The 13049-nt window shown below is 42.4% G+C and overlaps 1 protein-coding gene and 1 non-coding gene across 2 annotated transcripts; both read right to left on the bottom strand.

The window, feature by feature from the left end:
- Positions 1 to 2566: 2566 nt before the first annotated feature.
- LOC130959950 (uncharacterized) lies at positions 2567 to 3118 on the bottom strand. The gene has a single exon (XM_057885346.1). It carries the CDS (start codon positions 3116 to 3118, stop codon positions 2567 to 2569), a length of 552 nt encoding a protein of 183 aa, XP_057741329.1.
- A 6023-nt stretch (positions 3119 to 9141) lies between these two features.
- On the bottom strand, positions 9142 to 9249 carry LOC130959978 (small nucleolar RNA R71). Its single transcript, XR_009078950.1, has one exon. It is a non-coding gene; the product is annotated as a small nucleolar RNA R71 (small nucleolar RNA).
- Positions 9250 to 13049: the final 3800 nt, after the last annotated feature.

Below are 13049 nucleotides of genomic sequence, written 5' to 3'. Positions count from 1 at the left end.
CAAGCCTTACCAACGTTAAATAATAAACACTCTCACTAGCCTAGGTGATGAGCGGATAATTTGTACGCTTTTTGGCATTGTTTTTAGTATGTTTCTAGTAAGATTTAGTTAGTTTTTAGTATATTTTTATTAGTTTTTAGTTAAAATTCACTTTTCTGGACTTTACTATGAGTTTGTGTGTTTTTCTGTGATTTCAGGTATTTTCTGGCTGAAATTGAGGGACCTGAGCAAAAATCTGATTCAGAGACTGAAAAGGACTGCAGATGCTGTTGGATTCTGACCTCCCTGCACTCGAAGTGGATTTTCTGGAGCTACAGAAGCCCAATTGGCGCGCTCTCAACGGCGTTGGAAATTAGACATCCTGGGCTTTCCAGCAATATATGATAGTCCATACTTTGCCCAAGATTTGATGGCCCAAACCGGCGTCCAAAGTCACCTTCAGATTTCCCAGCGTTAAACGCCGGAACTGGCACCAAAATGGGAGTTAAACGCCCAAACTGGCATAAAAGCTGGCGTTTAACTCCAAGAAGAGTCTCTACACGAAAATGCTTCAATGCTCAGCCCAAGCACACACCAAGTGGGCCCGGAAGTGGATTTTTATGTCATTTACTCATCTCTGTAAACCTTAGGCTACTAGTTTTCTATAAGTAGGACCTTTTACTATTGTATTTTCATCTTGGTTCTTCTGGTTCCCTCTCTGGGGCCGAAACCAATGATCACTTTTGTTCTTATGTATTTTCAACGGTGGAGTTTCTACACACCATAGATTAAGGTGTGGAGCTCTGCTGTACCTCGAGTATTAATGCAATTACTATTATTCTTCTATTCAATTCCGCTTGTTCTTTGTCCAAGATATCACTTGTTCCTCAACTTGATGAATGTGATGATCCGTGACACTCATCATCATTCTCACTTATGAACAAAGTGACTGACAACCACTTCTGTTCTACAAGCAAACAAGGCTCTAGTGTTTATCTCTTGGATTCCTGATACATGATGCATGGTTGATCGCCTGACAACCGAGTGCTCGCCTGACAAACGAGCCAGCCATTCCGTGAGATCAGAGTCTTCGTGGTATAGGCAAGAACTGATGGCGGCATTCAAGAGAATCCAGAAGGTCTAACCTTGTCTGTGGTATTCTGAGTAGGATTCAATGATTGAATGACTGTGACATGCTTCAAACTCCTAGCAGGCGGGGCGTTAGTGACAGACGCAAAAGAATCAATGGATTCTATTCCGGCCTGACCGAGAACCGACAGATGGATAGCCGTGCCGTGACAGGGTGCGTTGAACATTTCCACTGAGAGGATGGGAGGTAGCCACTGACAACGGTGAAACCCTTGCATAAGCTTGCCATGGAAAGGAGTAAGAAGGATTGGATGAAGACAGTAGGAAAGTAGAGAGACGGAAGGGAAGGCATCTTCATATGCTTATCTGAAGTTCTCACCAATGATATACATAAGTATCTCTATCTTTATCTTTATGTTTTATTCATCATCTATACCCATTTGAGTCTGCCTGACTAAGATTTGCAAGGTTACCATAGCTTGCTTCATACCAACAATCTCCGTGGGATCGACCCTTACTCGCGTAAGGTTTATTACTTGGACGACCCAGTGCACTTGCTGGTTAGTTGTGCGAAGTTGTAGTGATCACAATTTCGTGCACCACTAGGCTAATCAAAGATCCAAACAAGGACTTTTCATTGGTTTTCCGCTTTGGGTTTGTAATGTGCTAAAATGAGAATAAGTTGGTTAAGCATAGGCTCAAAATTGGCTAACAATGGAGAGTAAAAGGTAGGCTATTTGGGTAAGTAGGCTAATGAAATAATGGCCTCAATCATACAAATGCATAAATACAAGAAATAAATGGACATATAGAATCAAGCAAATCAAGGATCACAATCATAGAAAGAGAACAATTTCACACAAGAATAGAGAATAAGTGGTTATAAAATGTAACTACATCAATAGGTCAAGTCTCACAAGCTTGTGTTCTTAGTTCAATACATGCTTCACAAAGTATGAATTCAAGCAAGTTTTGCCTAAAATTTTCTTTCAATCAATCGGGTTAATGCCCTGTAATTAGATTTCTTGAAAAATCTCAATATTTGACTAAGCATTGTTGTGATTGAAATATTTAAAAAAATAAAGAAAATTTTCTTGGTTCACCCTTTCCTTTTTCGCTTAAAACCAATTTCTTATGCAAAAAGGGTGACTAAGTTTTTTTGCAATTCAAAGTATGATTTCTAATCACAAGCTCAAACTAAAAAGAAAGATATGCAAAAATGTATGAAGAAAAATTCAACTAAAAGTATGAAATCTATCATCTAAAATATCTAGAGATATCCATAAGCATCAGAATATCTAAAATCCAAAATAATCAGTAAAAGTATCCAAAACGAACCAAAATAGCAAGAGTATCAAAAATAAGCTCAAAATGCATCAAATATATACAAAAAGTATGCAAAATAAGATAACTAGGAGAGTAGCCAAAATGTTCACCGGTCCTCAAATAATGCTACCGGTGACCTCCCCACACTTAAGATCAAGTATCGTCCTCGATGCTAAACCGGAGGATCAGTGGAAGGCACAACGGTAGGCTCTGGCTCTGGCTGTGGCTGTGGAACCGGCTCCGCATGGGTCTGAGGTGTCTTTGTGGTGTCTGGGGCAGCCGGAGGGGCATCCTGCTGAGTCGGTGCCTCCGCATCCTCCTCCTGATGATCCTGCTCATCGGAGGCCGGAGAGTCGGGAAGCGGAGGTAACTCAGCACCCAGAGAAATGAGCGCCTGGTCCATCCGATCCAGTCGGCGTCTGACATGGAGTCTCTCGCGCTCTAAAAACCGAAATAGACGCTGGACCAGTAAATAAGTAGGCTCCAGTGTGGAAGGTGGAGCTGTCGATGAAGAGGGAGCTGCTGCTGTAGAGGAGGATGGGGCTGCTGTAGGGGCTGACGGTCCAGCTGTCCCCACTACCGCTCTAGCCCTAGAACGGCGTCTAGCCGGTGGCTTCTCGTGCACCCAACCACCCCAAGGAATAGTAACCTCCCTGTCATCTGCATCAGGGGGTGGTGGTATCACATCATCCTTCAACCAGGGGACCTCAGCTAGGGCAGCCATACTCGTGACCAAAGTAGGGAATGGAAGTAGGCCACGAATATGCGCCCGCTACATACACTGCCGGATAAGTCGAGGAAAATAGACATCCTTCCCCTCCATAACACACCCAATCAACAGAAGCATCTCCATAGGGATCTCAGAGAAGTGAGTGGTAGGCAAGATATAGTGGGCAAATATCATCTGCCAAGTCTTGGCCTCTCTAGTCAGCTGAGCAAATAGCATCCCCTTGGGCTTGGTGTTGCTCGCATCCATAACCCATGTAGCATCTGGTAAACCAATCACGCGCCTAAGCGCCTCATAATCAAAGGTCATGCTGTGTATGGCCAACTCAGCCTGCTGATGGGCGCAAGTGCCATCAGGAATATGGCGGCACTGCAAAGCCTCCTCAATAGCAGTCTCAGTAATCATGATCTCTCTACCCCTCAACTGAACCGAATCCAAAGTGGGACGGAAGAAGTTGCAATAAAATTCCTTCACCTAAGAGATGTTGATATCCCCCAAATCTCTGTCAACAAAATCCATACCCAACTCTAGGATCCGACTAGTAATGGAGCGTCGTACATCGTTGGGAAGGACAAGTTTCTTCTCGGTATTCAGTTTCGTTGTTCGATACTTGGAAAGTCGAAGCTCACAGTAAAGATTGGGGAACTTAGTTGGGTCAGTAGAAGGTAACAGTTGATTTTCTTTTTCTTCGTCATTCAGAGGATTCTTAGCATAATTCTTATAAATGGAGGGAATAGAGGGTGTAGAGTGTTTTCTTTTCTTGGAAGAGGTGGCTATAGCCTTTCCTTTATCCGACATCCAGAAAAAGAAATATAATAGAATATAAGCAATAAAGCATGTAGCACAAAGCAAAGAAAGCATAGTCAGGATGTAAAATAGATGACAAGCAATCATGATGTGAATGGAACTTGAAATATGGCCAACAAATAAGAACAGAAAACACAGCAATAGCCCAAGAATTCAATGTTCACTAATGAGCATAATTCATAAAGAATAAGCATGTTCATCATCAAGGCTCAAAAGAATGGTTAAAAGAGTTAAAATGCAAGTTGGGAAGGAAATGAGGCAGTGAATTAGAGAAAAAATGGAGTTAAAAATTAGTAGCATGATGAGAGATGAACATTTCAAGCATACAAATCATGGTCACAATATATCATGCAAATCCCGGAAATTGAAAATAACGAAAGGTAGCCCAAATTTGTAATAGAGAGCAAAATGAAATTAAATTTCTCGAAAATATGGCAGCATTTCGGCTTAAAATTGGACGTTCCCAGGTTGCAAAATGGCACAAACAATCATGATTACAATATCAATTATTCACAGCAACAATAAGATAGCTTCCAGGCAACACAGATTGCACACAGAGCAACTCAAAGGTGGCACTTATCATACAAGCGAACAAACAGAAAATAAACACAAACGGAGCACTTATCAGGCCTAGAATCCTCTATCCAGCCCTAGCTACCTAACCGCAATTATTTCTAACTAATCCTAACATGCAACATTTGAATTCAAATTAACTAACAGAAAGTTACAGAAGCTAACAAAATTGAACAATGAAAAACAAACAAAGTATGAACAGAAACCTGGGAGCGGGGAAGAACTGTGAATGGAAAGAAGAATTGGGATTGGGGCAAGGGCAGCAGAGTCAGAAGCCCACACCGCCGTGGACGGTGGCGGTGAAGATGGCGGCTGCGGTGGTTGAGTGTTTGACCGAAAGGAGGAGGAGAGAGTGAGTGGATGAGAGAGAGGGCGAATGGGAGTTGGTTGATGGTGAGGGGGGGATGTTGGCCGTGCGGTGGTGGCAACGGCGGCTGCTGCAGCGGTGGTTGTGGGGGAGAAGAAGAAGAATGGAAATTGTGGGAGAGAAAGGAGTGCGCGGCTGCGCAACGCTCTTCGCGTCTTAGGGTTATCCCTTTTTTTGAATCGATGCGAGCGCGCACCTTGCGCGTCCGCGTACACTGGGAAAAATAGAGACCCACGCGTGAGCGTGTAGTGCGCTCTAGCGTGGATTGGCAGACTATGCAACGGCGCGTGCGCGTACAGCGCGTGCGCGCGTACATGGGGTTGGGCCTGAGGCTTAGAGTGGGCTTGACGCACGCCCAACTCCCGGGGCAAAGGCCTAGAGTGGCGGCAGCGCGTAAGGGGCGCGCGCTGATGAGCGGATAATTTGTACGCTTTTTGGCATTGTTTTTAGTATGTTTTTAGTATCTTTTAGTTAGTTTTTAGTATATTTTTATTAGTTTTTAATTAAAATTCACTTTTCTGGACTTTACTATGAGTTTGTGTGTTTTTCTGTGATTTCAGGTATTTTCTGGCTGAAATTGAGGGATCTGAGCAAAAATCTGATCCAGAGACTCAAAAGGACTGCAGATGCTGTTGGATTCTGACCTCCCTGCACTCGAAGTGGATTTTCTGGAGCTACAGAAGCCCAATTGGCGCGCTCTCAACGGCGTTGGAAAGTAGACATCCTGGGCTTTCCAGCAATATATGATAGTCCATACTTTGCCCAAGATTTGATGGCCCAAACCGGCGTTCAAGTCACCTCAAGAAATTCCAGCGTTAAACGCCGGAACTGGCACCTAAATGGGAGTTAAACGCCCAAACTGGCATAGAAGCTGGCGTTTAACTCCAAGGAGAGTCTCTACACGAAAATGCTTCATTGCTCAGCCCAAGCACACACCAAGTGGGCCCGGAAGTGGATTTTTATGTCATTTACTCTTCTTTGTACACCTTAGGCTACTAGTTATCTATAAGTAGGACCTTTTACTATTGTATCTGTAGACTTTGGTAGCTATCTTCGTTTTATGCTATCTTAGATCATTGGGAGGCTGGCCATTCGGCCATGCCTAGACCTTATGCTTATGTATTTTCAACGGTGGAGTTTCTACACACCATAGATTAAGGTGTGGAGCTCTGCTGTACCTCGAGTATTAATGCAATTACTATTGTTCTTCTATTCAATTCCGCTTGTTCTTTGTCCAAGATATCACTTGTTCTTCAACTTGATGAATGTGATGATCCGTGACACTCATCATCATTCTCACTCATGAACAAGGTGACTGACAACCACTCTTGTTCTACAAGCATATGAGGCTTAGTGAATATCTCTTGGATTCCTGATTGCACGATGCATGGTTGATCGCCTGACAACCGAGTGCTCGCCTGACAAACGAGCCAACCATTCCGTGAGATCAGAGTCTTCGTGGTATAGGCGAGAACTGATGGCGGCATTCAAGAGAATTCGGAAGGTCTAACCTTGTCTGTGGTATTCTGAGTAGGATTCAATGATTGAATGACTGTGACGTGCTTCAAACTCCTGAGGGCGGGGCGTTAGTAACAGACGCAAAAGAATCACTGGATTCTATTCCGGCCTGATTGAGAACCGACAGATGGATAGCCGTGCCGTGACAGGGTGCGTTGAACATTTCCAATGAGAGGATGGGAGGTAGCCACTGACAACGGTGAAACCCTTGCATAAGCTTGCCATGGAAAGGAGTAAGAAGGATTGGATGAAGATAGTAGGAAAGCAGAGAGACGGAAGGGAAGGCATCTTCATGCGCTTATCTGAAGTTCCTACCAATAAATTACATAAGTATCTCTATCTTTACCTTTTATGTTATTTTCGTTCATCACTATCATACATTTGAGTCTGCCTGACTAAGATTTACAAGATGACCATAGCTTGCTTCATAGCAACAATCTCCGTGGGATCGACCCTTACTCACGTAAGGTATTACTTGGACGACCCAGTGCACTTGCTGGTTAGTTGTGCGAAGTTGTAGTGATCACGATTTCGTGCACCAAGTTTTTGGCGCCGTTGCCGGGGATTGTTCAAGTTTTGAGCAAGCTTTTGGTAACAATGCCTGAGATTGTTTGTGTATGGACAACTGACGGTTCATCTTGTTGCTTAGATTAGGTATTTTTTTTCGAAATTCTTGAAGGTGAATCCTAGAGTTTCATGATGATTTGTTGAAATCTGGCTGGCTGAGAAGCCATGTCTAATTTCATTGGACCGAGGTTTCAACTTATCATCACAAGAGCTTGATGATCTTTATCAATCTTGCTTTTGGAGCAGTGATTTGCTAAGGCTTGGCTGGCCTTTGGCCATGTCTAGTGTTTTGGACCGAAGCTTTCTTTGAAAGCTTGGCTGGCTGTGATGCCATGTCTAATTCCTGGACCGGAGTCTTAGACTAGCATTGCACTGATTCCTGGAATTCTCATTAAGAATTTTGATACCTTTTTCCACTTAATTTTCGAAAAACACAAAAAAATTACAAAATCATAAAAACCAAAAATATTTGATGTTTCTTGCTTAAGTTTAGTGTCTCATCTTAAGTTTGGTGTCAATTGCATGCATTCATTCATGTGTCTTAATGGTCTTCAAGTAATTCTTGATGATTTTCGTGTTCTAATCTTTGAATTCAATTGACTTGAGTGTTTTGTGTGTCTCATATGCATTCACATTAGTGTCAGTAGTATACAAACTGCTAAGTTTGGTGTCTTACATGCATTGTTATTTCATTCTTGTTGCATTTTGATTATTAAAAACCCAAAAATATTTTTAATTTGTGTCTTTTCAAGTCAATGATACAGAGAATTGAAGATTCAGAACATACTGCAGAGGAATTATACAGAAAAAGCTGGGCATTCAAAATGCCCAGTGAAGAAGACAGACTGGCGTTTAAACGCCAGCCAGGGTACCTGGTTGGGCGTTTAACGCCCAAAAAGGGTGCATTTTGGGCGTTAAACGCCAGAATGTATACCATTCTGGGCGTTTAACGCTAGGATGGTGCTAGGGGGAAGATTTTGTTTTCAAATCAATTTTTTTTCAAGTTTTCAAAGTTTTTCAAAATCAAATCTTTTTCAAATCATATCTTTTCAATCAAATGTTTTCAAAATCAATTTCTTTCCTTTTTCAAAGATACTTACTAACAATTAATGATTTGATTGAACATCTCAAATTTGTTGCCTTTTCTGTTGAGAAAGGTTTAATGTTTGAATCATATCTTTTCTTGTTAGGCAAGTCACTAATTTTCAAAATCAAATCTTTTTTTTTCAAATTTGTTTTCAAATCATATCTTCTCAATCACATCTCTTTAAAACTAATCATATCTTCTTAACCTCATCTTTTTCAAAATAGTTTTCAATCAAATCTTTTTGATTTCTAATCCCAATTTCTTTTTCAAAAATCACTTGATTTCTTTCTTACTTTTATTTTCGAAAATCAAATAAGTGTTTTTCAAAATGTTTTCAAAATCTTTTTAATTGAATTTTCGAAAATCTTCTTCCTCTCCTCCCACATCCTTCTATTTATGGAGTACTACTCCTTCTTAATGCACAATTCGAACTCTATCTAATCAAGTTCGAATTCTTCTACCTTCTTTTCTTCTATTTTTCTTTTCCTCTGACACCTCAAGGAATCTCTATACTGTGACATAGAGGATTCCACATTTTCTTTTTCTCTTCTCTTTCATATGAGCAGGAGCAGAGACAAAGGCATTCTTGTTGAAGCTGACCCTGAACCTGAGAGAACCTTGAAGCGAAAGCTAAGAGAAGCCAAGGCACAACTCTCTTTAGAGGACCTGACCGAATTCTTCAAAGAAGAAGAACACATGGCAGCCGAAAACAACACCAATGCCAACAATGCAAGGAAGGTGCTGGGTGACTTTACTGCACCTACTCCCAACTTCTATGGGAGAAGCATCTCTATCCCTGCCATTGGAGCAAACAACTTTGAGCTTAAGCCTCAATTAGTTTCTCTAATGCAACAGAATTGCAAATTCCATGGACTTCCAATGGAAGATCCTCATCAGTTTTTAGCTGAGTTCTTGCAAATCTGTGACACAATCAAGACTAATGGGGTTGACCCTGAGGTCTACAGACTGATGCTATTCCCTTTTGCTGTAAGAGACAGAGCTAGAATATGGTTGGACTCACAACCTAAAGATAGCCTGGACTCTTGGGAAAAGCTAGTCAATGCCTTCTTGGCAAAGTTCTTTCCACCCCAAAAATGGAGTAAGCTTAGAGTGGAAGTCCAAACCTTCAGACAGAAGGATGGAGAATCCCTCTATGAAGCTTGGGAAAGATACAAACAATTAATCAGAAGATGTCCCTCAGACATGCTTTCTGAATGGAGCATCATAGGTATCTTCTATGATGGTCTCTCTGAACTATCCAAGATGTCTTTGGATAGCTCTGCTGGAGGATCTCTTCATTTGAAGAAGACGCCTACAGAGGCTCAAGAGCTAATTAAAATGGTTGCAAATAACCAATTCATGTACACTTCTGAAAGAAATCCTGTGAACAATGGGACTAGTCAGAAGAAAGGAGTTCTTGAGATTGACACTCTGAATGCCATACTGGCTCAGAACAAGATATTGACTCAACAAGTCAATTTGATTTCTCAAAGTCTGTCTGGAATGCAAAATGCACCTGGCAGTACTAAGGAAGCTTCATCTGAGGAAGAAGCTTATGATCCTGAGAACCCTTCAATGGAAGAGGTGAATTACCTAGGAGAACCCTATGGAAACACCTATAATTCTTCATGGAGAAATCACCCAAATTTCTCATGGAAGAATCAAGAGAGACCTCAACAAGGTTTCAATAACAATAATGGTGGAAGAAACAGGCTTGGCAATAACAAGCCTTTTCCATCATCTTCTCAGCAACAGACAGAGAGTTCTAAGCAGAATACCTCTGACTTAGCAACAATGGTCTCTGATCTAATCAAAACCACTCAAAGTTTCATGAATGAAACAAGGTCCTCCATCAGAAATTTGGAAGGACAAGTGGGTCAGCTGAGCAAGAAAGTTACTGAACTCCCTCCTAGCACTCTCCCAAGTAATACAGAAGAAAATCCAAAAGGAGAGTGCAAAGCCATAACCATGGCCGAATATGGAGAGGAAAGAGAGGAGGTGGACGCCACTGAGGAAGACCTCAATGGGCGTGCACCAACCTCCTCTGAGTTCCCCAATGAGGAACCATGGGAATCTGAGGCTCAAAATGAGACCATAGAGATTCCATTGGACTTACTTCTGCCTTTCATGAGCTCTGATGAGTATTCTTCCTCTGAAGAGGATGAGTATGTCACTGAAGAACAAGTTGCTAAATATCTTGGAGCAATCATGAAGCTAAATGACAAGTTATTTGAAAATGAGGCTTGGGAAGATGAATCTCCCTTGCTCACCAAAGAACTGGATGACTTGTCTAGGCAGAAATTACCTCAAAAGAGACAAGATCCTGGGAAGTTTTCCATACCTTGTACCATAGGCACCATGACCTTCAAGAAGGCCCTGTGTGACTTAGGGTCAAGTGTGAACCTCATGCCTCTCTCTGTAATGGAGAAGCTAGGGATCTTTGAGGTACAAGCTGCAAGAATCTCATTGGAGATGGCAGACAACTCAAGAGAACAAGCTCATGGACTTGTAGAGAATGTTTTGGTAAAAGTTGAAGACCATTACATCCCTACTGATTTTATAGTCCTAGAGACTGGGAAGTGCATGGATGAAACCATCATCCTTGGCAGACCCTTCCTAGCCACAGCAAAGGCTATGATTGATGTTGATAGAGGTGAACTAATCATTCAAGTGAATGAAGAATCCTTTGTGTTTAAGGCTCAAGGGTATCCTCTCTCACCATGGAGATGAAGCTTGAAGAGCTTCCCTCAAATTAGAGACAAATAGAGCCCCCAAAGTCAAACTCTAAGTTTGGTGTTGGGAGGCCACAACCAAACTCTAAGTTTGGTGTTGAACCCCCACATTCAAACTCTAAGTTTGGTGTTGGGAGGTTCCCACATTGCTCTGAGTATCTGTGAGGCTCAATGAGAGCCATCTGTCAAGCTACTGACATTAAAGAAGCGCTTGTTGGGAGGCAACCCAATGATTATATTTTATATATTTTCTTTTGTTATTTTATGTTTTTTTGTAGGTTGATGATCATAAGAAGTTACAAAATCAATGAAAAAAGCAAAAACAAAACGAAAAACAGGAAGAAAAACAGCACACCCTGGAGGAAGATGTTGCTGGCGTTCAAACGCCAGTAAGCCTAGCAGTTGGGCGTTTAACGCCCAGTCTGGCACCATTCTGGGCGTTTAACGCCAGAAAGGGGCACCAGACTGGCGTTAAACGCCAGAAAAGGGCAAGAACCTGGCGTTAAGCGCCAGGAATGGGCACCAGCCCAGCGTTTAACGCCAGAAATAGCTCAAAACGTGATTTTGAGCAACTTTTGGTGCAGGGATGACTTTTCCTTGACACCACAGGATCTGTGGACCCCACAGGACCCCCACCTACCCCACCACCACCCTCTCTCTTCTTCCCCCATTCACCAATCACCTCAATACCTCTTCCCCAAAAACCCCTCCCCTATCAAATCCCATCTTTCTCTTCACCACTCACATCCATCCGTCATAAATCCCCACCAACCTCACCCTTCAAATTCAAACCACTTTCCCTCCCAAACCCACCCATACATGGCCGAACTCCCTCTCCCCTCTCTCCTATAAATACCCTTCTTCACTTCTTCATTTTCACACAACCTAAACACCACTTCTCCCCCTTCTTTGGCCGAATACACTAAGCCATTCCCTTCTCCCTCATTTCTTCTTCTTCTACTCTCTTCTTTCTTCTTTTGCTCGAGGACGAGCAAACCTTTTAAGTTTGGTGTGGTAAAAGCGTTGCTTTTTCGTTTTCCATAACCATTTATGGCATCCAAGGCCGGAGAAACCTCTAGAAAGAGGAAAGGGAAGGCAAAAGCTTCCACCTCCGAGTCATGGGAAATGGATAGATTCATCTCAAGGGTGCATCAAGACCACTTCTATGAAGTTGTGGCCTTGAAGAAGGTGATCCCCGAGGTCCCCTTTTCACTCAAAAAGGGTGAATATCCGGAGATCCGCCATGAGATCCGAAGAAGAGGTTGGGAAGTACTTACCAACCCCATTCAACAAGTCGGAATCTTGATGGTTCAAGAGTTCTATGCCAATGCATGGATCACAAAGAACCATGATCAAAGTATGAACCCGGATCCAAAGAATTATCTTACTATGGTTCGGGGGAAATACTTGGATTTTAGTCCGGAAAGTGTAAGGTTGGCGTTCAACTTGCCTATGATGCAAGGAGATGAACATCCTTACACAAGAAGGGTCAACTTTGATCAAAGGTTGGACCAAGTCCTCACAGTTATATGTGAAGAGGGCGCACAATGGAAGAGAGATTCAAGAGGCAAGCCGATTCAATTGAGAAGGCATGACCTCAAGCCCATGGCTAGAGGATGGTTAGAGTTCATTCAACGCTCAATCATTCCCACTAGCAACCGGTCCGAAGTTACTCTAGACCGAGCCATCATGATTCATAGCATCATGATTGGAGAAGAAGTGGAAGTTCATGAGGTTATAGCCCAAGAACTCTATAAAGTGGCGGACAAGCCTTCCACCTTGGCAAGGCTAGCCTTTCCTCATCTCATTTGTCACCTCTGTTATTCAGTTGGAGTTGACATAGAAGGAGATACCCCCATTGATGAGGACAAGCCCATCACCAAGAAAAGGATGAAGTACACAAGAGACCCCTCTCATCAAGAGATCCCTGAGATGCCTCAAGGGATGCACTTTCCTCCACAAGACTATTGGGAGCAAGTAAACACCTCCCTAGGAGAACTAAGTTCCAACATGGGACAACTAAGGGTGGAGCACCAAGAACACTCCATTCTCCTCCATGAAATTAGAGAAGATCAAAGAATCATGAGAGAGGAGCAACAAAGACAAGGAAGAGACATTGAGGAGCTCAAGCACTCCATAGGATCTTCAAGAGGAAGAAAGAGCCGCCATCACTAAGGTGGACCCGTTCTTTAATTTCCTTGTTCTTTATTCTTCTGTTTTTCGAATTTTAGTGCTTATGTTTGTCTATGTTTGTGTCTTATGATCATTAGTGTCTTA

This window comes from Arachis stenosperma, unplaced genomic scaffold (assembly GCF_014773155.1).
Source record: "Arachis stenosperma cultivar V10309 unplaced genomic scaffold, arast.V10309.gnm1.PFL2 arast.V10309.gnm1.Scaffold_100028, whole genome shotgun sequence".
NCBI lineage: Eukaryota > Viridiplantae > Streptophyta > Magnoliopsida > Fabales > Fabaceae > Arachis > Arachis stenosperma.
This window is presented reverse-complemented; position numbering and strand designations above follow the sequence as displayed.

Bases quoted from the DNA above. Each gene is read 5' to 3' on its own strand.
- LOC130959950 (XM_057885346.1), bottom strand. From the start codon at position 3,118: ATGGCTGCCCTAGCTGAGGTCCCCTGGTTGAAGGATGATGTGATACCA.